This window comes from Mastacembelus armatus, chromosome 16, assembly GCF_900324485.2.
Source record: "Mastacembelus armatus chromosome 16, fMasArm1.2, whole genome shotgun sequence".
Lineage (NCBI taxonomy): Eukaryota > Metazoa > Chordata > Actinopteri > Synbranchiformes > Mastacembelidae > Mastacembelus > Mastacembelus armatus.
This window is the reverse complement of record NC_046648.1, coordinates 1,690,730-1,716,862: the sequence shown is the minus strand read 5'-3', so window position 1 is coordinate 1,716,862 and position 26,133 is coordinate 1,690,730. Positions and strand designations below refer to the sequence as shown.

General features: G+C 42.3%; 3 protein-coding genes across 12 annotated transcripts in view; 1 reads left to right on the top strand and 2 right to left on the bottom strand.

The window, feature by feature from the left end:
* The window catches only part of ptprub (protein tyrosine phosphatase receptor type Ub), a 139,120-nt gene extending 135,180 nt beyond the window's left edge, over window positions 1-3,940 (bottom strand). The window contains exon 1 of the mRNA XM_026294009.1: window positions 3,718-3,940. Coding sequence (XP_026149794.1) covers window positions 3,718-3,787 — 70 coding nt within the window. The 5' untranslated portion in view covers window positions 3,788-3,940. The remainder of the gene's footprint in view (window positions 1-3,717) is intronic.
* Window positions 3,941-5,756: 1,816 nt separating this feature from the next.
* Window positions 5,757-14,365, bottom strand: LOC113122840 (glucocorticoid modulatory element-binding protein 1-like). Of its 7 annotated transcripts, none has more exons than XM_026294462.1 (10): window positions 13,793-14,365; window positions 13,003-13,144; window positions 12,620-12,678; window positions 12,211-12,329; window positions 12,014-12,117; window positions 11,276-11,460; window positions 10,854-10,991; window positions 9,020-9,157; window positions 8,806-8,922; window positions 5,757-8,716 (listed from the first exon to the last, which is right to left on the bottom strand). In XM_026294462.1, exons 2-10 carry the CDS (start codon window positions 13,125-13,127, stop codon window positions 8,187-8,189), a joined length of 1,515 nt encoding a protein of 504 aa, XP_026150247.1. In that variant the 5' UTR covers window positions 13,128-13,144; window positions 13,793-14,365; the 3' UTR covers window positions 5,757-8,186. The 7 variants fall into 7 exon arrangements, with proteins under 7 accessions (XP_026150247.1, XP_026150248.1, XP_026150249.1 ...); XM_026294463.1 differs by having other exon boundaries at window positions 13,996-14,365; XM_026294464.1 differs by having other exon boundaries at window positions 14,124-14,365.
* Window positions 14,366-14,833: 468 nt separating this feature from the next.
* Window positions 14,834-26,028, top strand: LOC113122656 (discoidin, CUB and LCCL domain-containing protein 1). Of its 4 annotated transcripts, none has more exons than XM_026294143.2 (15): window positions 14,834-15,011; window positions 17,413-17,634; window positions 18,747-18,884; window positions 19,987-20,038; window positions 20,123-20,195; window positions 20,285-20,418; window positions 20,554-20,591; window positions 20,898-21,089; window positions 21,507-21,619; window positions 21,752-21,926; window positions 22,025-22,117; window positions 22,291-22,384; window positions 22,821-22,858; window positions 22,938-23,048; window positions 24,027-26,027. In XM_026294143.2, exons 1-15 carry the CDS (start codon window positions 14,909-14,911, stop codon window positions 24,446-24,448), a joined length of 1,998 nt encoding a protein of 665 aa, XP_026149928.1. In that variant the 5' UTR covers window positions 14,834-14,908; the 3' UTR covers window positions 24,449-26,027. The 4 variants fall into 4 exon arrangements, with proteins under 4 accessions (XP_026149928.1, XP_026149929.1, XP_026149926.1 ...); XM_026294144.2 differs by having other exon boundaries at window positions 22,941-23,048; window positions 24,027-26,026; XM_026294141.2 differs by having other exon boundaries at window positions 20,554-21,089; window positions 24,027-26,028.
* Window positions 26,029-26,133: the final 105 nt, after the last annotated feature.

Here is a 26,133-nt window from a genome sequence, read left to right as displayed (position 1 = left end):
CAGAGACAGAAATGGGAAGAGACAGCCTGCAGAGCAGAGGACTCCTCTCATACACACCCTGTTTAATCTCACACACACACACACACACACACGAGTGCTGAAGGCATAATGGCAGGCACAGAGCCCAACATGAGTCCTGCTGTGACCTCAGTCAAAAACAAAACATCCTGACAATCTATCTGAATAAATCTCTATGTCACCCCTGACTTCACTCTCTCTGAAATTCTCTCCTCTGTTTTCTTCCCCTCCAGTACCCTGGCTCCTTGTTGCAAAGTTTTCCATCTGCTCTCTGAATTACTGCCCGTGATCCCACAAAGATGGAAATCAACCAGTCTTTTCAGGAGTCTGATTTAGGCCCAATCCCCACTACCCTTCTCCCTCGATCCACAGACGGTAGCCTGACTCCTGCAGGGAATACTTCCACCCTGTGGGTTTGCTGCAACTCTGTGGTGCAAGGCAATATTTTCTACGTCACGCTTATTTGTACTCACAACAGTACAACACTTCACAAATGCATCCCCGGAGTTTTCTTTAAATTCACTTAGATGTGTACCACAGTTAACAGTTAACAGAGCTAATGAAATAAAAACGGAACACGAGTTGCCACTGTGAAGTAAAGAACTTAACAATTATGACTCTTTGTAAAGATAAACAATTTAAACTGGCACCATAATCACACCTACACAGTGTCAGAACAATCCTTTTGCTTTTGAAGAAACTGGTTTAATATTAAGTTCAGTCATTTAAACAAATAGATGTTGGTTTTTTTTGCTTTTTAAATAAAATCATCCTTAAATCCTGTTTAATCTGTTTTCCTATTGTGTTTCCTGCACATACACATGAACCTGTACACTATATGTGGGCTTCTTTCTAATGTATTTAACCCTTTTAAGGCCTTATTTTCATTACTGCCAGGTATATTCTCAATTAATCACTTCATACAGTCATTTCCCACATCCGAAGTTGATATCTTGTTTTATTTTGTCTCAGTAATGGTCCAAACCACTGAAACACTGAGTTTACTGTCACATAAGACAAAGAAAAGCTTTTAAGAAAGTGAAACCAGCAGATGTTTGGCATGTCTGGTTAAAATGACTATAACAATGCCTTGATTATCAAACTGTTGTCGCAGTTCTGCTTCACCCTGCGGGTGGTCCTTGATAACCTTACCCAGCGTTGCTGCTAACGTTTCAGGCAGTGTAAACTCCGAGCAATAAAGTATTATTCATTCCATGCATTCCTTCTAACCAGACAGTCTGGGCCTCCGCAGTCCTTTTCATCTCGATCCACATGTTATGATATTCACCGAAATGAGCAAAAAGGATGTTCTGCCTTAACGTTAGATCAAACTGGGAAATGAGTCATGAGACACAGGATAATTACACCACTCAGCTGACAACATTTGCTGCTAATAGAGGAGACAGATGGTAAGGTAACATCTATTCTATTCCCATACGAGACAACAGAGGAGTGAAAGTGTCAGATTGGGCTTTAAACACACAGTGAGAAAGTGGACTTTCATGTTCATATCCTCTTTGTGTCTGAATAAATGTGATGGGAATTTTGGATTTTTCCTCCTGTTATCAAGTTCACTGTAATCAGCCCAGTGCGGCAGAGAGCCTCCATATTTCATAGCCTCTAATAATTTCACTTCCCCTGAACTGACAGCCTGCGCCGAGCGCGGCAAAAGCATGAAAGAGTTATGGTAAATATGGATTAGATCAGGTGAAAAAGACAAGAAATCTCCGATGGAGTGAAAAGTCTTCAATACCATTAAACATTCAAGGTTAAGGTGTGGTCTTGAAAAATCACAGCAATAAAGTGTTAATCAAAAGAGACACTCTGAAGACTGTGGGAGTCAAGGCTGCATTTCTGCTCAGTGATTTCCACTCCTATAGTCAGGGGGGGAAGCATGAAGGGAGTCAGGACAGAGGATCAGCCTCATAGATGAGAAGCAGCAGAAGCTGGCAGCATTAACTACTAGCAGCTAACGGGAAGGTAAAAAGCACAGATGGTGAGGCTTGCAGCACTCCAGTCAACAAACTAAAAAACGAACACCATGTAAATTTTTGTTGACAGACGCTCACACACAGCCGTGTAGTGAAGCGTCCCTGTTCCACTGAGTTCTTTTAATTACCTGTGTGTGATTTAATTCTTCATGTCTCAGCCCATTCCTTTTAATGATTTGCTCCATTCAGCTCTTGACAATACACATTTCTGCCTGCATGGGTTTGTTGTTTCTCCTTCTTTGTTGTCGCTCACACTGCATTATACAAGCCAGTGTCAAACTGAGCATTAGTAGGTTTCCCCATTTCTCATGAGACAGTAGCACTGTCAGTTCTCCTCATGACCTCAGCACAATCTGGCTTTCTTTCAACATCCAAACGCCGCGCTGCACCGTGACACAGCCTCTAGTGTAAATATTGTCAGTACTATTGCCCTGTTACCCTTAGTTTACATTTCACAGTACTTTTATGTGTATGCAAATGGATTCCTAGGGACCCAAGTCATTCATAGCATTCATACAAAGAACTGCAGTTACATTTCCTAAATGACTTACAGCATTCGGTGAATAACAGCAGATTTTGATAATGGTCCATGTCTGATTCATATCAGTGATATTTATTTTCCTTCTCTTCCCATCACCCTGGTACGTGGCTGATTTTCACATGTGGGTAGATTCCCTTATCCCGCTATAGAGCTACTGTGAAAATGACATAGGGACCATAGGAAACAACCTGTATAATTGTATAATTTTAATCCCATCATCTGAAAAACACATTATCACCTTGTTGCAATCCAGCCTGTTGGCTCACAAAACAGAAAAGACGACTTTTCTCTCTACAACCCATTTGAATCTGTGTAATTTTCCTTATCTTGGAAGATTTGGAGCCGAGTTATCAGCATAAAAAGTCTTTTACAGATAAACCACCTAAGAAAACCAAAGGAAGCCCATCACGTCAGGAGAAAGATCCAGCAGCCTTGAGAAGGGACCTACTTCCCCACAGTGTGTGGAAGGTCTGAGATATTATTATAACAATTTAGTTGCAAAGCAAATGAATAAGCATTGAAATGCCTCAAACCTAATTAAAATGCCAACTTTTAAATGAGTCACTCAGTCAACAATAATGCAAGCCAACCCCAGCACGTATCATGCTGAGAAATAGTGATTGAACTCCCTAAAGGTGGAGGGACTGTCGCTCATTGTGTTTTAAAGGGGGGGAAAAAAATGTGGATCTGAATGAACAAATTTATAACTTCGGATCACAATGTCAGACACACTTCATTCCACCTGGCGTCTTTAAATGTGTTGAGCAATAACAGAAAGCAGCAGCAGCAGCAGCAGCAGCGCGTTGAATTGGGCTGTTTTGGGAAATAGGAGCTTTCCCATAACAGCCAGATGCAGATCCCTCCTGAATAACCAACATTATTTGCTGTAGGTGCCTGACACTGAATAAAAACTCCACACTTCAGTGTACAAAGTTATTAAAGAATTTATTTTTTGTTTTCTACCAGGGGAAGGTGAGCACTGTCTCCTTAGTAATTCATGGAAAGCAGCAGTAATCCGCAGATAAACGCAGCAACGTGTTAAGAGGAAGAGGGCACAAAGTTGCCCACCTCACCAGACTCCCCCCGCTTTTGCTCTCAGTGGACTTTCATCCACGTAGAAAAACTTCCCAACTGCGTTTGGGGCACCGAGACGAATATGCGTCTTACCTGTTGGCCCCTCGATGCCATCGGCGTAGATCTGAACAGTTAAAATCAACAGAAAGGCGCAGGTGTTCATCGTGTAGCTGTTTTAGTCCACTTTGAATGCGCAGCAGGGATCATTTCATTCACTCCGTGAGCTCCGGGCGCGCAAGAAGTAGAGCCGAGCCCATCTATCCCCTCAGTTTTCACTGAGTGGAGTTTCGGAGACACTGAGGGGAGACAGGGCAGAGCTAGTTCTGCAAACTGACGTCAGGGTAAACAGTTCAGGGGAGAGATTTCTTTCCCAAGCCCACTTTCTTTCCCAGCCTACACTTCTCCCCGCACATACAAAGTATGAGCCGGGCGCCTCCAAGTGGCCACATCCAGGAATGATGGTGTGGCGTTCAAAACTTCCCCCAAGCAAAAGCCCAGTGCGTGCGCGTGCGCGTGCGCGCGTGGTTTTGATATTGCATTGTGAGAACAAAAACACCCCACACTTATAGGCATGTCATTTGGTTTCAGGCTGAGTTTGGGTTCGGGTTGGGGTTAGTGTTATGGCTGTTATGGTTCAGGTGAAACACTTGAATAAATCAGCAGTGAAACCACTACAAAGACACAAACTCATTACACTCATTATTTTGACTGAGGAAAGTCAGGGGACATGAGAGTTGTTGATATTCCTGTTGATGATGTTAAAGAAAGACAAAAAAGCCTGATTTATTTCAGAGACGCCTCTACACAGATCCCACAACGAACCCAAAGATTTTCTGCTTTTGAAAAGAATAGAAATCCTTTTATTGTCGTTGTATATGATACAATGAAAATTCTAGGCACAAGGTGAAGACACATCTCTTAAAAATAGAATAAGTAACAAATAAGAAAGAAAAAATAAACATATAAATAATAAATAAATAGGCAAGATTAAAAACCCTGAGTTCAGCCTTCCTGCGTTTTCTTTTCTGATTCCTGAGATGTTTCTCCTTGGTGGTTTCTGCTTGCCAGCTATAGTTCTGACCTTTTCTGGTGCGTTGGTGTCAGTTTTACTTTTAAAAATAATCAAAGTGTGAGTCAACAGCCTGATCTTAGTCCTACTCACATTGACATGGCCTGAAGAGAACCAGTACCTTTGATCCCCTACGTGTCCCCTATGTCCCTGATCACAGTAGGCCTTCTTGAACCATCTTTCAACACAGGTCAGAGATATTCAGAGGTGTCAAAATCTTCACCTGGTAACTGCTCACACTGAATGAGTCTTTAAATAAAGCAGCAACACGCCCACCTTTCTGTCGAGAGATGCTGATAAAATGAGCGTTTGAAGGGGCTGACTCAATGAGAACGTGCTGCGCTGCTGCTATTATCTAACCAGCTTTCAGGTAAAAGCTTGGGATCAAGATTAGTAACAGAGATAAGATCATTCATTAAAAATGACGTCTTGGCAAGAGACTGCACATGGCAAGGGAACTGTTAACAAATGATTTGGATTTAATGACCAGGAATAGCCAAACACTGGCTAATGACTTGTTTTTGTTAAATTAATAGTTATTCTAGGTTAAGAGAGAAAAAGCCAGGGAAGCCAGACTGAGATGGTTTGGACATGTTCAGAGGAGGGACAGTGAATACATCGGTAAAAGGATGCTGAGGTTAGAGCTGCCAGGAAGGAGGCCTAGAGGAAGACCAAAGAGGAGGTTCTTGGATGTACTGAAGGAGGACATGAGGAGAGTTGGTGTGGGTGAGGAGGATACAGAGGATAGGGTTAAATGGAGGCAGATGATTGGCTGTGGCGACCCCTGAAGGGAGCAGGCCAAAGGAGAAGAAGAAGAAGAAGCTAGGTTAAGAGTTTGGGTTTGGTAAACTCCAAAGGGAATCAGTAATTCAGAGTAAAGTCTCAGTAAGTGACAAAAATACATGTGGAAAGAGAAAAGGTGCTGTTCTCCCTCTCTCTTGCTGCCTTTTCATCCATTTGGCTTAGTTTTAAGTTACTTCACTGTCCTGCAGCTCCTAACAGCTGCCATCATGTATCCAGCAGTAAAATAAAGAGTTATCAGTTTGACAACACTGGCTACAGGTTGAGCAAATACACATTTATTAAACCAGCCACACAGCCTTAGTTTAAAAACAAAACCTCCATATTCTCACTCCTGCATTAACATTGATAGCGTCAGGTTGTAAAATCGTATCAGCAATCTCAGGTCTCAGCAACTCTGGTATCTATACCATATTATTTTTTCTGCTACATAAGCAAAAAGCTGAGGCTACTTCACAGCTGAGGTTAGTCATATGTTCTTATACAGGTAAATGTTCTCTACACCTTCCCATAACAGGTGCAAAACATATTTCTTCATAAATTAGACAGCCTGCCATGTTGTGTGCACTGAATGTGAAAAATCACACTTGGGTTTAGTGTGAGAAGTTCCAAGTAAACATATTGCACAGATGGAACTAATTTTATAGAAATACTTAAAAGGCAGTGGTGACTTTGGCACGTGGATATGTTTTCCACAATTATCTGCCTTGTCATAGTTAAAGCATCAAAGTGGATTATGATGCTCATTTGTCGGACACTCTTCACGTGCTGCAAGGTGTCTTACTGTATGTAATTACAGCTTTACATGCTGTTGATTAGAAATTAATTAGAAATTAGATACAAGAGCTGATATTGCAGCCACTCCTCCGCAGCTGATGTCTAAACATGGCTGGGCATATTTAGCGGTGGCTCCAGGACTCCCAGTCTGATCAAGGCACCATTTTGGAGGCCTGTCATCATTCACTTTGTTGTCACATGTGAACATTAAAGCTTTGGATTAAATTAAAGGGGGGAAACAGATGTATCTAAGGCTGCCAGTGTGAGTACATCTCAGCCTCTAATGTTGTTAGTCCCGAATGACAGATCAACGATGGATTGCTCAGCAAATTGCATAATTTAACCACAGCATATGTCAAGCTAACACCTGTAATTACACCTGCTTGATGCACGGCAGCCATTTTAGCACCTTGGTATTTAAGGCGCCGAGCGGCAATTTATTTAAACTAGAGAGTGTTTTGGCCTGAATCGGTTCAACTGTCTGATTGCACTAATTTGTGGTAAACCAAACAGGATGGGGCAAAATATCATTCAGGTCCAACAACAGGACAGGTGTCATGCTGCTACACTGATGACAGTCATTTTATCAAGCATTTCATCAGCTGCTGCTCATAAGCCCTCACAAACAACTGCATCTCCACAGGAAGTGGTGGTATTAATTAATTTATAATAACATATCACTCTAGTCCTGAAGGAAGTTGTTAGAGACTGACTATCAAAGCATTTCAATCTATCACACATGCATCACGGTGCCCAAGAAGTAAATGAACACTGAGTCTTACACGGAAGGAAACTGCTGCTACACTTTTATCAGTGATCTAAAACATCATTAAAACGGGGTCAAACACATCAGGCAGTAATATCTGAGAAGCTTTTCATTGGCTGTCAAATAGAGAAAAGATTGTTTGACATCAGTGATTGTCATGCGAAGCGTCGCAGCCATTTCTCTCTTGTGTGAATAATGTTTTTAACAGTAAGTTGAAAGCTCTCTTCTATGAAGCAGGTGAGTAAGAGCTAACAAGGTTTCCTGGGAGGTTTTAGCACAACCTGGCTGGAAGAAAGATAAAATGAACGAAACCTCTCACATAAACACAGAGGAGAAAAAGAAGTAGGCTGTATTTCTAATCTACTGGCTTTCTATTCTATTCGACAAGTCAACTACAGCATTTTACAATTCTCATCAACAACCTGACATAAAGAGAATTAAAGATATTATTAACTCTTGAAACGCAGAAGCATAAACATGATACAGTATATGGTCATAACTCAAAGGTAAATGTCTTTATGTAAAACGTGTTAATTACCTTATAACTTTAACTTTCTTTTTTAAAAATCATATTTTTCTCCATTATTCTTTCTACAATAAAATGACATACATTATGTAACAAGCAGCACACTAGTAGAAATACCCTGTATAGAGCAACAGCACATCAACAGTCCCAATACTTACATCATATACATTTTGACTTTCAAAATAAAGGAGATTTTCCTCAGGCAGTGAGTCTGGTGCATAGTTCTTAGGCAGGTCTTAGTCTTAAATTCAAGCCTGAGTGGGAAATATTTAACAAAATCAAAAAGTAAAAATTGAAAACACAAATTATAAGTCAAAATAATTCTGCTCAATTATAAAATTACTTGTAAGAATATAGGTTAAATTTGTCACAAATACCTAAAAACAATACAGCATCAATTACTGTATTTATAGATATCTAACTGGGGTTAGGGTTAAATGTTAGAAAGCATGTTCTTCTTCAAGCAAGAACATATATATAGTCATATATATATATATATATATATATGACTATAGAAAAAAGTACAGGTTGTCATAGCAATATTCTTTTTTAATGACGCTCTTTCAGTCTCATTTTAGTCTCAGGCACATTTCCTCGTTTATTCCACCAGCATCCCGTTGGAATTAGGTCTCTGACTTACTTTTATGTTTCTTTGATGCCTTTCTTCCTATAATCACCTTTTCAATTTCATGCAAGCCCTCTCTTACATCGTCACTTTTAAGGTGAGGGTCTGCTGGAGGCTTAACAGCTCTCTGTCCAGGTTCTTTGTAGATCCCTGAGGTGTTTTCTTTCATCACACCCTCTTGTGCCAGCTCCCGACTCTGCGTCTCACTGAGCTCAGGGTTTCTCTCCACCATAGCACTTTGACCCTCCTTGTCCATCCTGCCGGCTCTGGGATGCTGGTGCTGGCCAGTGGAGGCAGGTAAATGGGTGAGGAGCTGAGGGTTGGTGGTGAGCTGAGCGTAGGATGCAGCAGACAGACCAGTCAGAGAGAGAGACCGGATCACTGTTTTGACAGGGGCCGGCACGTTCTGGGTTTGGCTGTTTGATGAGCTGTGACGTTCATTTCGAAGGAGTTTTGAGGCTGCGCTTTTGTAGGATGTGTTTTTATCACAACTCTGCTTTTTCTGTTCCTCCACAATTTCATCAGACACTGAGAAAAATCAGGATATTAGTTAGATAGATATTAGTCCACTGACATATAACTGTATATACTGTTTTTGGCTTCAACGGCTTCCTCACCGTTAACACTGTTATGGATTTTGCTCTCTTCATTCTGGCTGCGCCTCAGGTCCAGAGCTTGTTTCACTGGGTCCAAAAGCCCAAACATCTCACACAGGGAATTAAGTATGATGGCGTCTGACAAAAAATGATCAAAGGCCGATCAAAAAATTGATTTGAATTTTCTTAATTTAATGTAGAGGTTAATAAATTCAAAGCAACTGCAGGAACTCACCTGTCTCCTGCAGGCTGGCCTTCTCGCTGCGAACCTCCACCTCTTTAAGAGTGGCTAATAATTCACTCTGGAGACTGGACAGGACTGTCCTCATCAGCCCCGAGTCCGCCACACCCTTCCACAAGCTCAATACTGCACCTAGAGAAGGTTGGGTCGGATAGACCTTATAATTATATGTCGGGAACTGTTTCTGTTGTCACACAGGTGATCTGTGCAAAAGTACCAATGTGAAGAGGGAAATGTAGGAATAGACATCAGGGTCGGAGAAACGAAACACAAAGACAGAGGAAATAGGAGAAGTGCAGCGCTGTTAAAATGGGTGATAGATGAAGAGCAGGAAAGTGGGTTGGAAAAGTGGTGCTCTAAGAGGAGAGAGAGGAGGACAGATTGGAGGGAGAATGAAAAATGACTTGTGAGCAAAACACAAGTTGAGCATATTAGAGTGATCAAATGTCAGAGGTGCTTGATCTTATCTCGCAAGAAAATGTGTCCACTTTCATGTTTGCTTAAATGTCTGTCAAGATAAATGCATTATGCCCCGTGAAAATATTCCAGATCCCAATCGCGGCTTTCTGAAGCTACAATCATTTACTCCTCCAGGCCGGGAACATACACTAATGAGAGGCAGCACATTTCTGCAGACAGACGAGCATAGTTATAGGCTGGGCGCGTTTACTCAGAGTTGTCCATTTGTTTTAAGCCCTGTGACAAGCGATGCCTCTCATGCAGTGAGGCGCTCATGTTTGCCGTTCACACAGCAGATCAGTCGAGGCTGTTTTACCTACTGTGAGCCAGCTGGAACCGTGCCTAATCAGGTCACCTTTAAAAGCCTTTAAACCAGAGTTTAGGTGCCAGCAAGACAAAGCGACACTTATAAAGTTCAGATGTCGTCAGTGGTAATATATATATATATGTGCGTGACTCCTCTCCAGTGGTCAGCAATTTTTTAAGGCCAGTTTGCAGGAATGGCAGAATATTGTACAAGTGCAGATTCAGGGGTTCACTGGCTCTATGTATCAGAGGTGTCAAGCAGCAGTGGCAGCACAGGGCATGATGCAAAGTACTGAAGGACTGCAGGTGGGACGTTATTATTCAAAGTTGTTGTTTTTTCTGTTTTATTCATTTATTATTTATGCAATGGAGATGAAACTTTAAGTCTGGGTTGTTTTTTTCCTCGGGAGAAGATATGGCTGTGTGGCACATGAAGAGCCTCTACTTGAGAGGACGTTACTTATGAATGTGCAGCCTCTGGAGCACCCAAGGTTACTGGGCTGAACCTGCGCCCGCTGTTATAATAAAAAGGCATACGCACATCCCGAAAATACCTCCAGAACTCTGCCCTTGATCAAATGACAAAGTAGAAGTAAATAAAACTTCCGTTGTTCACAGTGTAGAGCATATAATTTGATAGACCCTTCGCAGGGAAACACATGACTTCCACATGCCAATGCAAAGCTGCAGTTTACTGCTAGATTTTTTCAGTCGGACATATATCTATATGGCATTTCCCATAAAGGCCACAGAGGAGCACTGCCGCTGAGTTGTCTCCTGAAGTGTTTGATACAGTATAAGCACAGACCTTCAGTAAATGAATGACGTTCTCAATTGCCTGTTCAATAGTTCCTGTTCAATGATTTTGCTTTAAGATGAAACTTATTTGCGTCACATAATAGGCAAAGAAAAACAAGGCTAAAGTAAAAAGAAAAGAGTTTTTTCTTAAATTGTCTGCAGATTCAGTTTTAATAGTCAATATATTCTGTCCTACCATCTAATCTGAGTCTTTTATGCTGCTCAAGCTGGTTGACAAGCACCAATTTATCCTCCAAATATTTACCAGGTGTGTCATCTCTCTTTCTCTTCGTCGGATGTCCATTTTTTCCAGGATGGGTTGTTCTAGGGTTCCACTCTGCTGTTGCACAAACCCTTTTCTCCAAGGGCTCTTCTACCTCTGCTGCATCATGCACAGCCCCTGCTGAAATGAGTGAAAAACAGCAGGCATATGCTCTAAATACAGGGCATGAGCACTGTTGCGTCGTTGAAAGTATATGAATGCTCTATATGGCAGGTTTTTTACTTTAATGTGTATTTTATTCCTAAATGTATTATTTTATTTGGGAAATTAACATTTGTTTAATAGCTGCAAATACCAAGTGGCTTCAAAAGTTTTTTATCTTGCATCATCTCAACAACTTAACAGCCGCCCAAGCATCTGTGAGGGAAAAAGCAGCATACTGTCAGTGCCAAAAGAAATCTTACCTGTCAGTGGAAGCACATGTCCCCCAACAGGGTCAAGAGCCAGACATGACGGGCTCAGCTGCACCGACGTCCCTGGAGGAAGCCGTGTGCTGTTGATCAGCACATCAAATTTAGTGCTGCGGCAGGTGTTGCTGCACACAGTGTCATGCTGGTAGAAATCTATCTGGCCAGAGTCCATCATTTTCCTGCACGGGGAGAAGCAGGTTAAATTAATATTGCGGAGTATCTGAGAAAATATTTTTCTTACACAGGTTATGAGGGATTTATTAATTGAACTGCTTGAACAATTCCAGCAGCTTCCCAGAGGTTTGTTTCACACAACGTCCATCGATTTGACCCTTAGAAGAATAAAGATAAAAAGAAGAGATATTTCCGATTGAGTTGGTTTGTTGACTTAGGGTGTTACAAAGAATAAACGCAAACAGGATAAAGGGATGAGAAATAGCACTTGCATGTTATTTGATCACGCCGTCATTACCAAACCTCCTCAGGAATTTAACGGCAAACCACGACACAGACAGATTTGACACAAGTGCAAATTATAGATGTGCTGATGCCTGCAGCTCAGCAGCACGAACGAGGTCTGCATGGAAGGTTATTCAGATTTAAATGCATGTGTCTCCTCAGCAGCTGGAGGCAGAGGACACGCAGAGAAGGTGTGTGTGTGTGTGTGTGCGTGTGTGTGTGTGTGTGTGTGTGTGTGTGTGTGTGTGTGTCATTCTTTAGTTTTAAGCCTACCTGAGCATTACTCCTCCGAGTCTGATGGCCCTTTTCCAGTCCTTTAGAGTAGCTTTCCCTGCCAGGTGTACAAACTGCTTAGGACTGATGAGCTGGTCATTGAACTGTCAGGGAAGAAGACGACAAAATGTATGTTTACAACAGCTAGTTATTAATCAGTACTAATACATATTCAATACTAGTTGACTGCAACTTACTTTGACACATCTGACATTTATTCCAGGGCACACAAACTTCTTGAAAAGTAGAATCGCTCTGCTCTCTCCACAGGTGATCGGGTATCCATACTCAATCTCCTCTCCTGCTTTACGGTCATCTAAACATTACAGAACATAAACATTACCACCTACTGCATACATACATTCACAAGAATAGCTTTCCATGTACCAACTAAAACACAGATTAAGCAACAGGAAAATCCATCATCACACCCCAGGAGGTTTATCAATATTCTTTAATAATTTACGTCTGTGGAGCTTTAAATACACCATGAGAGAATTAATGGTGCCCATAATATATTTACTGTGTTTAACAAAGTTGTTGATTTATATGGCCTGTATCTGAGAAATTAAATGTCAGCACTGAAGGAAAATGTCTGTCACTCACCATTATGTGTCTCTATGGCCAAGACTGTAGTGCCAGTGTCGGCAATGTCATCGTTAACCCTGCAGAGGGCAACAGATTCTCACATAAAAAAACAACTTAACGCACTTTAATGCTTCCTGAGAGCTGAAGAGTTGCAGTAAAATGTGTGAATTTCTACTGAATGTCTAACTTTTTAAAGTTTATGTGTCTTTCCAGATATTGTTTGCTGTTCTGTTCTTTAACCACATTACGCTGAATAAATGCAGCATTGATGTAAAATGCATTATTGGGCAGAAAATGGTCATATGCATTGATACAGATCTGTCAGTGCATTTACACTTGCCTCTTTATTTTGTTACCCAGCAAAACATCTACTGGCCCTTTAATGATATAAGCCATGTTACCCTTGCAAGACAGGCTGCAGGTGCAGCATGACTTGAGTCTTATGGTTGTTGCCACTGGCCTCCCCCTCCTCTTCCTTCACTGCCATCAGTCCCCCTGAAGATACAGTGACCTCAGCACCTGCCATCACCCCTTCCCACAAAGCTGCATACAGAGGGCCAAGTACGCATGTTAACATCCAGATCACACTCACACATTCAATGATGCTGTTTGAGGCACACACAAGTTATTGAAAGTGGCTGGAAACAAGTGTGATAGAAACAGTCCATACAATTATAGGCCTTGGTTCCTATATTGTCGCTGAAAGTGCAGATGAATAGCCCACATGATGGGACAAAAGCTTACAGCCTTAACTAAACCCACCTGACCTAAACCGGTGCAGCGTTTTAGAGCCACATTAGATTCAACAGGTGAAAGTGTGTTACACAATATCGTTGCATTTAATCCGCCACAAATATAATAGCAATTAAAAAAAACCTGTTGGATGATTGTAATCAACCAATTCAATTCAGCAAATGATTCAATCCTCACCTTAATCCCCATCTTAATGTCCTGTGCATGCTGTCAGAGGTTACATATAGTCCACATGCAGTTAAATGATGGGCTATAGGGTTTAACCATGAAGTATTACAGGTTCTAAGGTAATTTCATGTCCTTAAATACTAGAAATACCAACTTTACAGTAGCCAAACATGTCACCGGCCTCCTATCTATGGTCATTGGGAAATGGAACAAAAGAAACATTCATTTACAGAGTAATAAATAACAAACATTAACAAAATCTGCACTAACTCCAGGTGTGATTCTATCCATAACATCGTTTCAGTCCTACACAAGCAGCGCCTGGAGCAGCAGATAAGTCAGTAGCACAGATAGAAACCAGAGAGACAAGCTCTCCTTGCAGCACGGAGCAGACTGCCCCGCTCTGATCAACATTTTCCACACCAGACTCTTGTGGACTAACTCCTACACTGACAGTTGCGTGTCTTTCTCACCGTCCTCGACCTGACGCGCGTTGGTGCGGCGGCACGCACAGCCCGGCGGCGCACGCTCCTGTGCACAGAACACCTAAAAGTCTCCGACACGCCACCTGCTACCGTGACACCGTCGCCGTTTCATTTACCGTTTTACAGCACGGGATAATTCATCCGTCGCTCGTCCGGGAGGCACAGGAGCATGCGCCGTGCCGCTCCGCCACACTTCCTGCAGTGAAGGCAGCATTTGCCTGAGAAGCGTCTGTCACGAGAAGCAGCTCGTTCGCACGCGATGTGTAAATCGGTCACACTGCTCGGTTTGGACGCCTGTGAGCCGTGACGGTACATGGCTGCAGAGACCCGGACGCCTCCGAGCTCCACAAACACGCCCCCCCCCAACCGAAAGCAAACCCTGAAAATGTTTTTTTTCCCCTCGTGGTGCGTTTCAGACCCAGCACGCAGATGTTCCAGCTGTTGCCAGCTGCGTGGCCTCAATGTGGTCGCTTGTGTGTCTGGCAATAAACACTGATGTTGTTGTTGTTGTGCTTTTGTTGTCGTGTGCACTTCACCAGGCGGTGGCAGGAGAAGACACACAGATTAGTCCCTTCCCAGAGGTCAGTCTTAGATATACAGTGACATTTGAACGCAGCATTTATGAAGCGGGTTCATGAAACAGCCTGTGGGGAAGAATAAAACTCGAGTTCACTCAAATAAATAAATAATCACTGGCCTCGGCTGAGCCCGCCCACATTTGCAATGGTATGCTTGGCATTCTTTGATTGACACTCGCAAACAACCAATGAGAAGTCGAGTTTACGTCCCGTGGCCAATAGTGACTATCCAGCGCTTCGTGCTGAGAGTTTTTACTGAAGCCTGAAGCTTCGGCTCCGCAGCCCTTGCACCTTACTTTTCCCCACACAGAGCTCTGGGAATCATGTTTGCAGACTGGGAAAACCTCGGGGGTGTCGTGAAGTCCTTTCTTGGCGGTTTCTGGATCCTTTTTAGCGTGTGTTCCGTGTGTGTTGGCGGCCAGGAGGGTAAGAAAATGAAACAATGTTGTTGCACCAAGATGAGACACATTAACTGCTGGTTTATTATAACTAGGTGATATGTTTTATTTCATACATGTGCTCTTCTGGTTTTTACATACACTCATTTCTCCATCAGATACCTGTGTGTGTATTGTCTAACAGCTTTCGACTCTTATGACCTTAAATACGTCAAAGAAGTTGATTCCCTAAGTGTTGTGTTGTGTTGTGGCAGCATTTTCTGCAGACTCTTCCCTGATCCGTGTTCACCCACTGATCCCAACTATCAGTTTTACTTAGACTTGTCCATATGCAGGATGAATCACAGTGACCATACTGACACATGGACAAATAGAAAACCGGTTTATGGACCTGCAGACTCTGACTCTAACTCTCAGCCATGCCACAAATCTTTTTTTGTTATTTTGGTCTGTCTCTGGGGCTTTGGTTTCCTCACATGGGAGGATGATTAACTCCGGGGCCAATTATGTATTCTGAATCATTTGCGACTTGTTGGCAAGTATGCAAACGGATTTGGTGGAGGAAACATTTCAGCGTCTGTGTTGTAATGTTGTGATAGATACTCAAGACAGCATAAAGCAACGGGGGGAACATCCTGTCTGCTAGTGTGGACCTGTAAAGACGTGCCAGCAAAGCCTCAAGCTGAAAACAACGTTGTAGAGGTGTTTTTGACTGACCGTCTGCTCTCTTGCCACCCAGTTTGATTCCACTTTCCCCTTTAAATTTCACCCACTGGTCAGACTGGGCTCAGCACACAGCCCTTTCTATATGAAACTGAATGGCTTCAGCGAGCAGGGGCGATTACCCGGCCACCCAGAACTTCCCCCGGCACTGCTGCTCCTCCACGGCCTCCTACTGGAAGGCGACATACCAGTCTACGCTCTGTTGCCCTCAGTTACAGTATGTTGCTGTGGCATTTCCAGAGAATCCTCTGAGGACTTGAGGAGGCGCAATAACATCCAAAGGTTTTATGGTATTAGGAGCTGAAGAGCCATCAGGAAATAGGTGGTCGGGGGGATGGGGGGTGGCTGTTGTGATACAGGATGTATGTGACAGAGGGTGAGTGGAAGGTTATCCTCTGGTTTCCCCTCAACAAATCTTCAGGAGCCTTATATGGAAGACAAGGACAGGGATGAGGTTCGAAAGAACCTTGGGGCCTTTTTCATGTTTTGACCATTGTCGGAACACGTCACCGTCTGACATTTTGGGGTTAGGATTTGAGCCTGTCGCCCCCACGGCACTTAACTGTGTGACCACTGGGAATTGACTCATTTGTTTTTTGAGACCCGTTGGGATGTTAGGCAATCTAAATATTTGGGCTCTTCATTCCAGTTCAAGTGTTAGTCACAGCGCTCACAGGTCAGGAGGCTGTAACGAATGAACAGTCAAGAAAACGCTGTTCACAAGGAAAGTAACATTTGAAAAGGTGTTTGAATCAGTTTTCTTGCCTTTTCTTCCTAGAACAGAATCACCTCTTGTGTAGTGAGAATATTCTAAAGTAAGAATCACACATGTACACATGTTTAACCCAACTTTAAAGTATCTTCTGCAATATATCCAGTGTACAGGTTGTATTTTTTGGAGCTGAGCACTTCCCTCACGGGCAGTTGTCTCATCTCACAGTTATGATCACAAGAATACAAACATGCCCTGATCTGCTGTGCATGTTCAGAATACACTTAAAACTAATCTCTACTGAAATTGGGCATTGACAAAGCCCTTAATATTCTGTGTATTTAATTAGGCTTATGTAATTAATGACCAACTGTCTGCGGTTATGCAATGTTGGCTTTGGTTAAGGTTAAGCTGCTCAGCTGGTAACTCAGCAAATCTGACAGATGTTTTCCAAGTGAAGTCTATTAATGGTAAATGTTTGCTGGTTATTTTAGTCTCGTAACTCAACCCAACACCTGCAGTTTGGGATTGTTGGTTAGGTAAAACAAGCAATTTGGATATTTCGACTTCAGCTGAGGAAAATTCTGATTTTTCACTATTTTCAGACATAAATTTAAATGAATAAATGTAATAAATTTATTATAATGTAAGAACTAGTTAATCTGTCCAGGGTGTACCCCGGCCTTAGACTCAAAGAGAGCTGGTATAGGCTCCAGCAGATCTAATAAGGATCCCTAATGAGAGTCTACTTAGATAATGGATGGATGAACGAGTTATTCTTGTTGTGAAACATTTTTTATAAGATTTAGTCTATTGCGTGAATCATTTGATTTCATGACTTCGCTTCCAGCAGTTATTCTTAAAGAGCCGCTTCATCAGCAACTAGTCAGCGTCTCATTTTGTCCCTAAACACTAACTAACGAACTAATGTTGGGTTTATACAACTTGGCTTTTTTCTTATCATGGCCTCGTTACTGTCCTTGTGTAATTTCAGGAGATGGCTGTGGACATACTGTCCTGGGCACTGAGTCCGGCACCTTGGCCTCTCAGAACTACCCAGGCACGTACCCTAGTGACACCTGGTGTAAGTGGAGGCTTCGGGTGCCAGAAGGGCGTACACTGCGACTGCTGTTTGGGGATTTTGATGTCGAGATGAGTCCAGGCTGCGGCAATGGCTCTCTAGTGATCACAGACAAGAATGGAGAAGTCACTCTGGGTAAGCTTGGTTTGGAAATGCATTTCAGATCGATGTCTGCTCTTTAAGTGTTTTGGACTTGGACTTGTGTCTCCTGTGTATCCACAACTCTTTTCTGACATACCTACTGATGGACTCTGATGTTCCATGTCATTACTGACACCGTCCCAGCCATGACTGTAGACAGGGCCTGTCATTACACTGACACACTGACAAAAGAGCTAAACTCAATTTCGCAACACACACGTGCATGTTTTCAACCAGGTGTATTGTGTCTTGGGGGCATGATGGTTTGACAACACACCAAAAATGAAGATTGAGATATTCAGGAGAGAGAAATATTCTGTTAAGGCTGCCTTTTGTGTTTATTTCCAGATTCCCCAGGATGTGGCTCATGACTTTTATTGTGCTTGCTTTGCCACATAGCTGTTCTTACATGTTTTGTGCTGCTTTTTACTACACAATGCAACTTTACTGGGGTGAGACTGACTCAAATAATCTACATCTGTGATTATTCCAACAAACACAACGAGCAGACTGATCAAATCAATCTGCCAATCAAATTAGATGGCCATAAAGGGCTATGATCGTAGGGTAGGTTTGACTTTTCATCTAAACACTTCAATATTTTTCATTGTCAAATCCTCAGGCTATCAGACTATCAGGGTGACTGGGAGCATAGGCCTGGGTAGATCTGAGAGGATGTACCGGTTCATACAAAATCTGACGTGGTTAAACCTAACCAGTGCAGTTTCAAAACACCCAGAGTGGGTAATAATAGTTAAAACCTCATCAGTTAAGTGGTTAAAAACTGTTTTTTAAATGACTTGGGGACCAGATCAAGCACATAAGTGGAGGACTTGTTGTGACTGTGACATCATCCTGTATATTGCATGTTTCTATTATGGGTTTGGATGAATTGCAGTGCAATACCTGACCTGATGATAGCTGTCTCCTCTTTGAGGTAGACCACAAAGTCCTCGGATTGAAAAGCGTCTAGCTGGTTTGCTTGTGTTTGTGACTGGATTCACAAGTTGTTCGATTGTGTTAAAAAACACTCGCTTATGTTAAATGCACTTCGTTTGTGTTGGTGACCTATTAGAAATGTAGCTGCAGTGTCTGCATGTTCACAGGACCAGTGTGTGGAAAGTTTGATGCAACGCTCAACAATGTGACATTTAAAAGCAATGAAGTGACAGTAACCTTCAAGTCGGGTCCGCACCGCTCTGGACGGGGGTTTCTACTGTCCTACGCCACAGACCAGTATCCAGGTGAGACAGTTACTTATCCATATTGATTTACCCTATTTAAACCGTGCTGGTCAGCCCTTTGCAGCTTAATAGTTGTGGTCTAATAATGTGCATATGAAAGATGTTTCTGTTATTGTGTATGTAATGGTATCTTATCATAAGAAATGTGTGACGTGTAGTTTGAATTGAATTTTCATTTTACGCTGGTGTCATTTTAATAGCAGAGTCTTTGTGAATATTTGTCCTTGTGTATTTGCACTTGTACGTGTGTGTGTGTAAGAGTGTATTAGTCACTTCTTATTGGTATTCAGCCTCCATTGCTATCTTTGCACTGGCATGTTTGCTGAGAAAGCAGGAGTCAGACTCCTCTCAGGCTGAATAGATGAGGCCTCAGGGTCCAGTCTGTCACTTGAAGTGCCTGGATTTCTTTTTCACTTCCCGCATCACTGGCCTGTTAACCCACTCATATCCTGTTTGTGTCTCAGCCCAGAGGCTGTTGATTTAGCCACCATCACGTGGATCAATTTCTACTAAATAAAATTACAATCAATTTTACATATGTAAATCTATCTAGACATTGAAATACAAATGAAACGGTTTTTGAGACTTATCAGAAAGTTATACCATGGTTCATGTTCTTCAGTGCTTCGCTTTAGTGACCCTGTGTTTACTACGTATGTGTCTAAACTTAGAAACTGTTCTCCTTTTTTTTTTTCTGGATGAGGTAATCTGTCCTGTGCAGTATGTATCATAGTTTCCTGTTTTTCTACGGACTTGTTTATGAAATCCGGCCATGTCTGGAGCAAAGACTGTGTTCAGACATACAAACCACTGTCTGTTCGCTGTGATCACACGAGGGCCGTTCGCTGTGCTCGCGAACTGTGACGAAGCCACAGTAACAAAGAGCTTAGTCACATCAACAGTGACGGCCGCTCATCTCCTGTCATCGCACACTTACAGCATGTAAGACTGTCTCGCTGGGAATCTGTTTGTGTGTGGGTTAGTGAGTGGTGGGTGTCATTATGTAAGCCAGAGATACTGGGCCTGACATACACACCTATACACACTATTTAAAAGTTGAATTAATTCTCAATTTGAATCTTTTTCTCTTTTATTGTCGCAGATCTCATTTCTTGTTTACAACGAGGATCTCACTTTAGCTCGCAGCATTTGAGGTAAGGGGTTGACCTCTGCGTTTCCCACAACTGAATCTGTTTCAGCAGAGTGTGTGTCTTATTTGCTATCCTGCGGTTTCTCAGTGTGTACTGCCCCGCCGGATGTAAGAATGTCACAGGGGACGTGTGGGGGAACTCTGAACAGGGTTACAGAGATGTAAGTAGACCGTGTTTCATTTGGCAAAGCTGCATCAGACTTAATTAAATTCAGGTCTGAAAGTGGTCCCTGTTTCCCTTCTGCTACAGACATCAGTCCTGTGCAAGTCTGCAGTCCATGCTGGAGCTGCAGCCGATAGTCTGGGAGGTCGTGTGACCGTGACTCGTGGGAGAAGTCTTACGCTCTATGAAGCCACCTTTGCCAACGGCATCCTTTCCAAAATGTCAGTCTTCTGTTATGAATGTCCAAAAATTTGAAATGAAAAACGGCAGCAATGTCTCAGAGGCCGGTTCTTAAAATCCAGATTTGTATGTATTTATGGAGCAGTGCTGAACTTTGTATTGTCCTCTTTTGACAGGGGATCGTTATCTGAAAAAAAGCTGCTCTTCAGCCAAGGTATAGACAAGACGAAGCATTTATCATTACATGATGCAGATGTTTCAAGGCCATATCTTTTGCATGTTGTAACCCACTTAAATCCAGTAACATCTGCACTCCTGCTGTGGATTTTTCAAGCCTCCTCAAGTCCTTCACATTTCACAACAATAAATTCTGCACATTCTGAACAGCCACGAGCTTCCAGTTGTTTCACTGTAGTGAAAAAAGCAGGAGCAGTTAAGAATAAATGGTCTCTATATAAAAACACTTTCTATTACACTGTGAACCATTTTCATCAGTCTGTCCTTTCTGGTTTCTGGACAGAGTGCAACAGTGTCCTGGCTGTTTCTGGTTTAAATGCCTCATCTTTTGGGAACAAAAACAGTCAAGAGCACAGAATGTTCTGGTCCTCCAGAAACATGGACTCTACCCGTGGGTTCCTACCCTGGTCAGCTGACAGTAATGACCCAAACCCTTGGGTAGAGCTGGAACTAAGGGATAAAAACACGATCACAGGTAAGATAAAACTGCGAATTTGAACTTATAGTTTGTTTGCAAATAAGTTTATTAAAAACATATTTAAAAATTCATTGTGGTGATATTCTCTATTTATTTTAGTGTCAATAAATCCCATAAAATTAATAAAATAGTGTAATTGAATGTAGGGTACTCCTCAGTGGTATTGACCTCCATTGTTGTACAGAAAATATTACAAACACACACTCACTGACTGACATGCTCCTTCGTTAAGATTAACATGGACGTAGTCATTATGTTTTAGGCAATCCCCTAATCCAGCCCCAAAAATACTGTGTATTAATCCACCACTGAAACTCTGACAGAAAGAAAAATATAGAATATCACCAGTTTTGTCCTTTTAAATCTTTTGTCATTTGTTTCTCAACTGATCTAAAAAAATGTTTTTCCTCTTAGGAATAATAACAACAGGGTCAAATCAGTACTACATAGAGTCCTACATTCTTCTTTTCAGCAAGGACAGAAAGAATTGGAAGTTTTACAAAAGCGCCCTCAGCAAAGAAAAAAAGGTACGTATTGTGTTGTACTCACTGATGTTCAAGCGATGTTTCTTACTGATGCTCCAAGATGTAGCAGTTGAGTTTGCACCATAGGCGTCCTGGTCTTCTCTGAATAAGTGGCCTTGTTGTTATGGCTCCCAGCTGTTTCAGGCCTACACTGACGGCCACCTCAGGGTTCTCAACAGCTTGTTTCCTCCCATGGTGGCTCGGTTTGTTCGGCTGCAGCCACTGACCTGGCATGGCAGAGCTTCAGCTCAGATCCAAGTCCTGGGCTGCCCTGCTTCTAAAGTCACACCAAAGTCTCGCTCAGAATTCGGTAAGCTTTCGGCCCTCGTCTCCTGATTGATCCAGAATAAGCCTCATCTGGTCACATGATTGGTTCCTGAGTTTTTCTGTCTTGTACTTGTCTAACAGAAACTCCATTTGTCAAGATCAACATGGGTACACCCTACCCAAGCCCCTCGCTCACCACTACAGAGGGCCCGGTTTTAGTGGAAACAAGACTAAGTACGTAGATATCTCACCTTCAGATTCATCTGTTTGTGCACAATGACAATTATTACGACCCTTAAAAGCAACACTTGTCAAACCAGCAACAACAGTGCAGTACGTTCATTGCAATAAACTGCATCTGACACTGACGCTGGGACAACACTTTTCTTACTCTCATGCTCCTGCAGGCTCCAGTCAGCCAGTGATAGTGGCAGTGGGAGTGGTCCTGGGCCTGATCATGTGTGGGAGTTGTTTATTGGCTGGAGTCTGGTGGAAGCGAAGGTACTGGTCTTTAATATATACTGTTATGCACATTCCATGCTATAATTAGAACGAATTTATAACACTCCTTTGCTATCAACTGTCTAGTCAATGAAATGTCAAACAATAGTGACAAAATCCTATCACAGCTTTCCAGAGCCCAAGGTAACACCGTCAGATGTTTTATTCAACTCAAATCCAAAGATATTTGGTTTTCAATTATGGATGACAAAGAAAAGCAGCAAACTCTCCCATTTCTGAAGCTGAAACCAGAAAATGTTACGATATTTTAGATCATCTAAAACAATTAATCCTTGTAATGTTTGCGTTTTATTCTTCTGGAAAGCAATTAATCAACTAATCATTTCAGCTTTAACGGTGATGCTCCAGTACACTTTGGAAATGGCAAACTAACATGGAAAATTCTTGCTTTTTGTTCACCTTCTGGTTCATATAGGAAGAAAGATGCACAAATGAAGTACTCCTTACCTACAAGTAAGTCAAGTGCTCTTTAAACTTTAAAATATTTTTCAATCTTTTGTTAAAAAACCTGACAGTGTGTGTTTGTGTCAAGTAGACTGTCAGAGTTTTGAAGCAAAGTGTCTCCCCTGCCCACACTCGGAGCTCATCTCCTACCCTCTGGAGCGAAACGTCCATGATGCTTTACCTAGCCCTCCTCCCAGTGGTGAGAATTCATAGAGATGTTATTAGCTGCTGCCTATGTTCAACTTTTTTTTATACCCTAATCAGATTTAATTGATCAGTTCAATTGTCATGGCTTCAGTGGTCAGTTTGAGCAGCTCATGCCAGGCCTGACAGGCAAACAACCATCACCATGGGCTGTCCATTGTTTCCCCCGGTCCAGACCATCACCCAGTCACAGAATAAACATTCCTTTCTTTCGTCCACGGCCTTTCTGAAAGAGACCCTTTAATTGGCGCTCGATAAAGGGCGCTCAGCATACTCCTCACCCCACCACCACCAATCCCCTCCCCCCAGCAAAGGGGGCCCTTCACTGAGAGGTCCAGTGATAAACAAGACACAGCCTCATTGCTAAGACAATCGAGGCCCTGACTAAAGCCCTATGAAAGCCCGGCTCTGGACTAGGTGGTTCAGAAAGTGTTGGTTTCATCACACCCCTTTAATAACATTTCTTCATCACAGTAACGATGTATTAGTGTGGACGCACCAATTCATTTGAAAGCTCCTGGCTTTTCCCTCTTCCCTTATTGGCTGATATAAACTGGCTGAAGATGTAGAAGTAAAGCATTTCTAAGATGCCTATCAAATATAAACTGTGTTTAGAAACGTGAGCTCAATGTTGTGTTGTGAAGAGGTAGCTTATCTTAGAACTTGAAACATCTAGTCTTTTCTGTCCAGTAACAAAAATCTGCCTACAGCATGCCAAACGTTCTCACGTCTTGTCTGCTTTCTTGAAGCCATACAAAAAGCAAAGCAGAAAAGTGTTTGTCACCTTACATGTTACGTGCCAAACACTTTTTTTTAGCTGGGACCAGTAACTTCCTGTAGTCTGTGTTGGTTGCTGAGCAACAGAACTTGCAGTACCATGTATATATACGGCTTGTGATGCCGACCCATACTAAATCATTCAGAATCACAGTGACAGAAATACAGTCTGACTCATTTTTATTCATCTTACTAGACTATGCAGAGCCTGCTGTTGCAGCTATTGGACAGAAGGTTGGATCAACATTCAGACCTTCCTCAGAGGAGTGTTACACCTCCCCCTTTACCTTCAACCATTATGACACTCCGGGCAACCAGCCAGAGTATGCTGAGCCACTTCCCCCAGAGCCTGAATACGCCACTCCATTCAGTGAACAGCCCGAGTCCAACCTGCCAAACAACCACAGCAAAACTCATGGACCAGCACCCACCACAACTGGTGCCAAGACAACATCCAGCCATACACAGTATGACTGCCCCTCACACAGGATACTATCCAATGGCTACTGCACTCCTGCTCAACATGGCGGTGGCCTGCGACCAGTCAGTGTGGTCTATGCTGAGCCCAAGTCATCTGACGCTTTATTACAGAAGCACACACACAAGCAGCATTTGTGAACACAACAAGTTCGGATATGGAGGAAACGATGGACTTTTGAACTATAATGTGCATTGGGACCAGAAGACCACTTGGACTGTTATCAAGTGTTGGACGGTGTTGTCCAGACGGGAGTCATGCTGACAGAGATTAGCTTCTAGTGTGTCGTTGGGACCCAAGACTGTGGATAACAATGCTTATATTGGGAATTACTAATCGGAGTACAGAATATTCTACTAAATGGACCCAAATGTTTCTCTTGAGGAAATATGTAGTTTACATAGTTAAAATATACTGTGATGCACAAAGAAGATAACAGGTTCATTAACGTCTGAGATGTTTAATCACAAGCTGCACTTTGAGAAAACACATACAGGAATGTATGGTTCAGTCTATTTAAAAGATTAATGCAAAATAAAATGTATATGTTACTTGTACTCATAAAACATTGCATTAACAACGTATACTTTCCACATTTTGTAAAGAAAAACTTAAGAACTTACACACACACACACACACACACACACATATAGGTATATAAAACCACTAGGCAGTTCACTAATGGATTGTGTAATTGTTTGGCTGCTGGTTCTTATTTCTCAGACAGTTTTCATCTATTTCTAACACACAGTAATGTAGCAAACAGATACTGGTTGGTAAATGCTTGGATTATAATATAACACAGGAAGGCACAACTGGCAACGTGGTGTCATGATTAGGGTAGAGCGCTTCACGTGGATTGAAGCGTCTGTGAATCAACCTACTGTGGTGTCACACAAACCTCCCTTCAAGACTCGTCGCCCATGAGCCTGGAAAGCAGAAACGATGTTTTCCCCTTGACTGGTTTAAAGTACCACAGAACATTAACACAAATGAAAAATGCCAGTATGTGACCTTCTTGCTACTTGTCAGACTTGTGCCATTGTACAGCAACTTTCCCATAAGTCATTACACAGAGAATTAAGTCCAATTAACTCTCTATTCCCTGCTGTATCTGTTTAACCTAATCTTGCTGTGCGACATCCATTGGAAATAGTTAAGGTATTAAAAAGATTAAATGACAAACTTACAGAATATTGCTGCTATTTACACTCATCACCTAAGATCTTTACCTGTTACAAGGGATTTTGTACAATAAAGGTCGATTGGCAGTCCTCAATTATATCTGAACGTTTTAATGAAGGACCCTTAAAATTTTACATTTCTGGAAATGCTTTGACAAATTTATGTGGTGTCATGTTTAGCAATTACTGCCCCATAGGACAATGAGAAGAATTTAGCCTCTCACTGTGGAATAAGGCACAACAAAGCGAGAGTATTTAGAGAAATACTAGTTGTTTGTAGCTGCTGAGTGTTGAATGTCATTTTGAGACAGACTTAAAGGCTGTAGCAGTGATGAATCCACACAGGAAAATAAATACCTCAACATCAAATCATGAATCAAAGGAAACAGTCACACAACTCTGTTCTGATATGACATCAGGCAGCTGTAGGTCCTGCATCCATCATCTGTACCCCCTTAGTCCTAACCAGGGTCCCAGGGATCTGCTGGAGCCTATCCCAGCTCTCTTTGGGTGAAAGGCAGGGGTCCACCCTGGACAGGTCCCCAGTCCGTCACAGGGCCACATAGAGACAAACAACCTCACACACTCACACTCACTCCTATGGGCAATTTAGAGTCACCAATCAACCTGACATACATGTT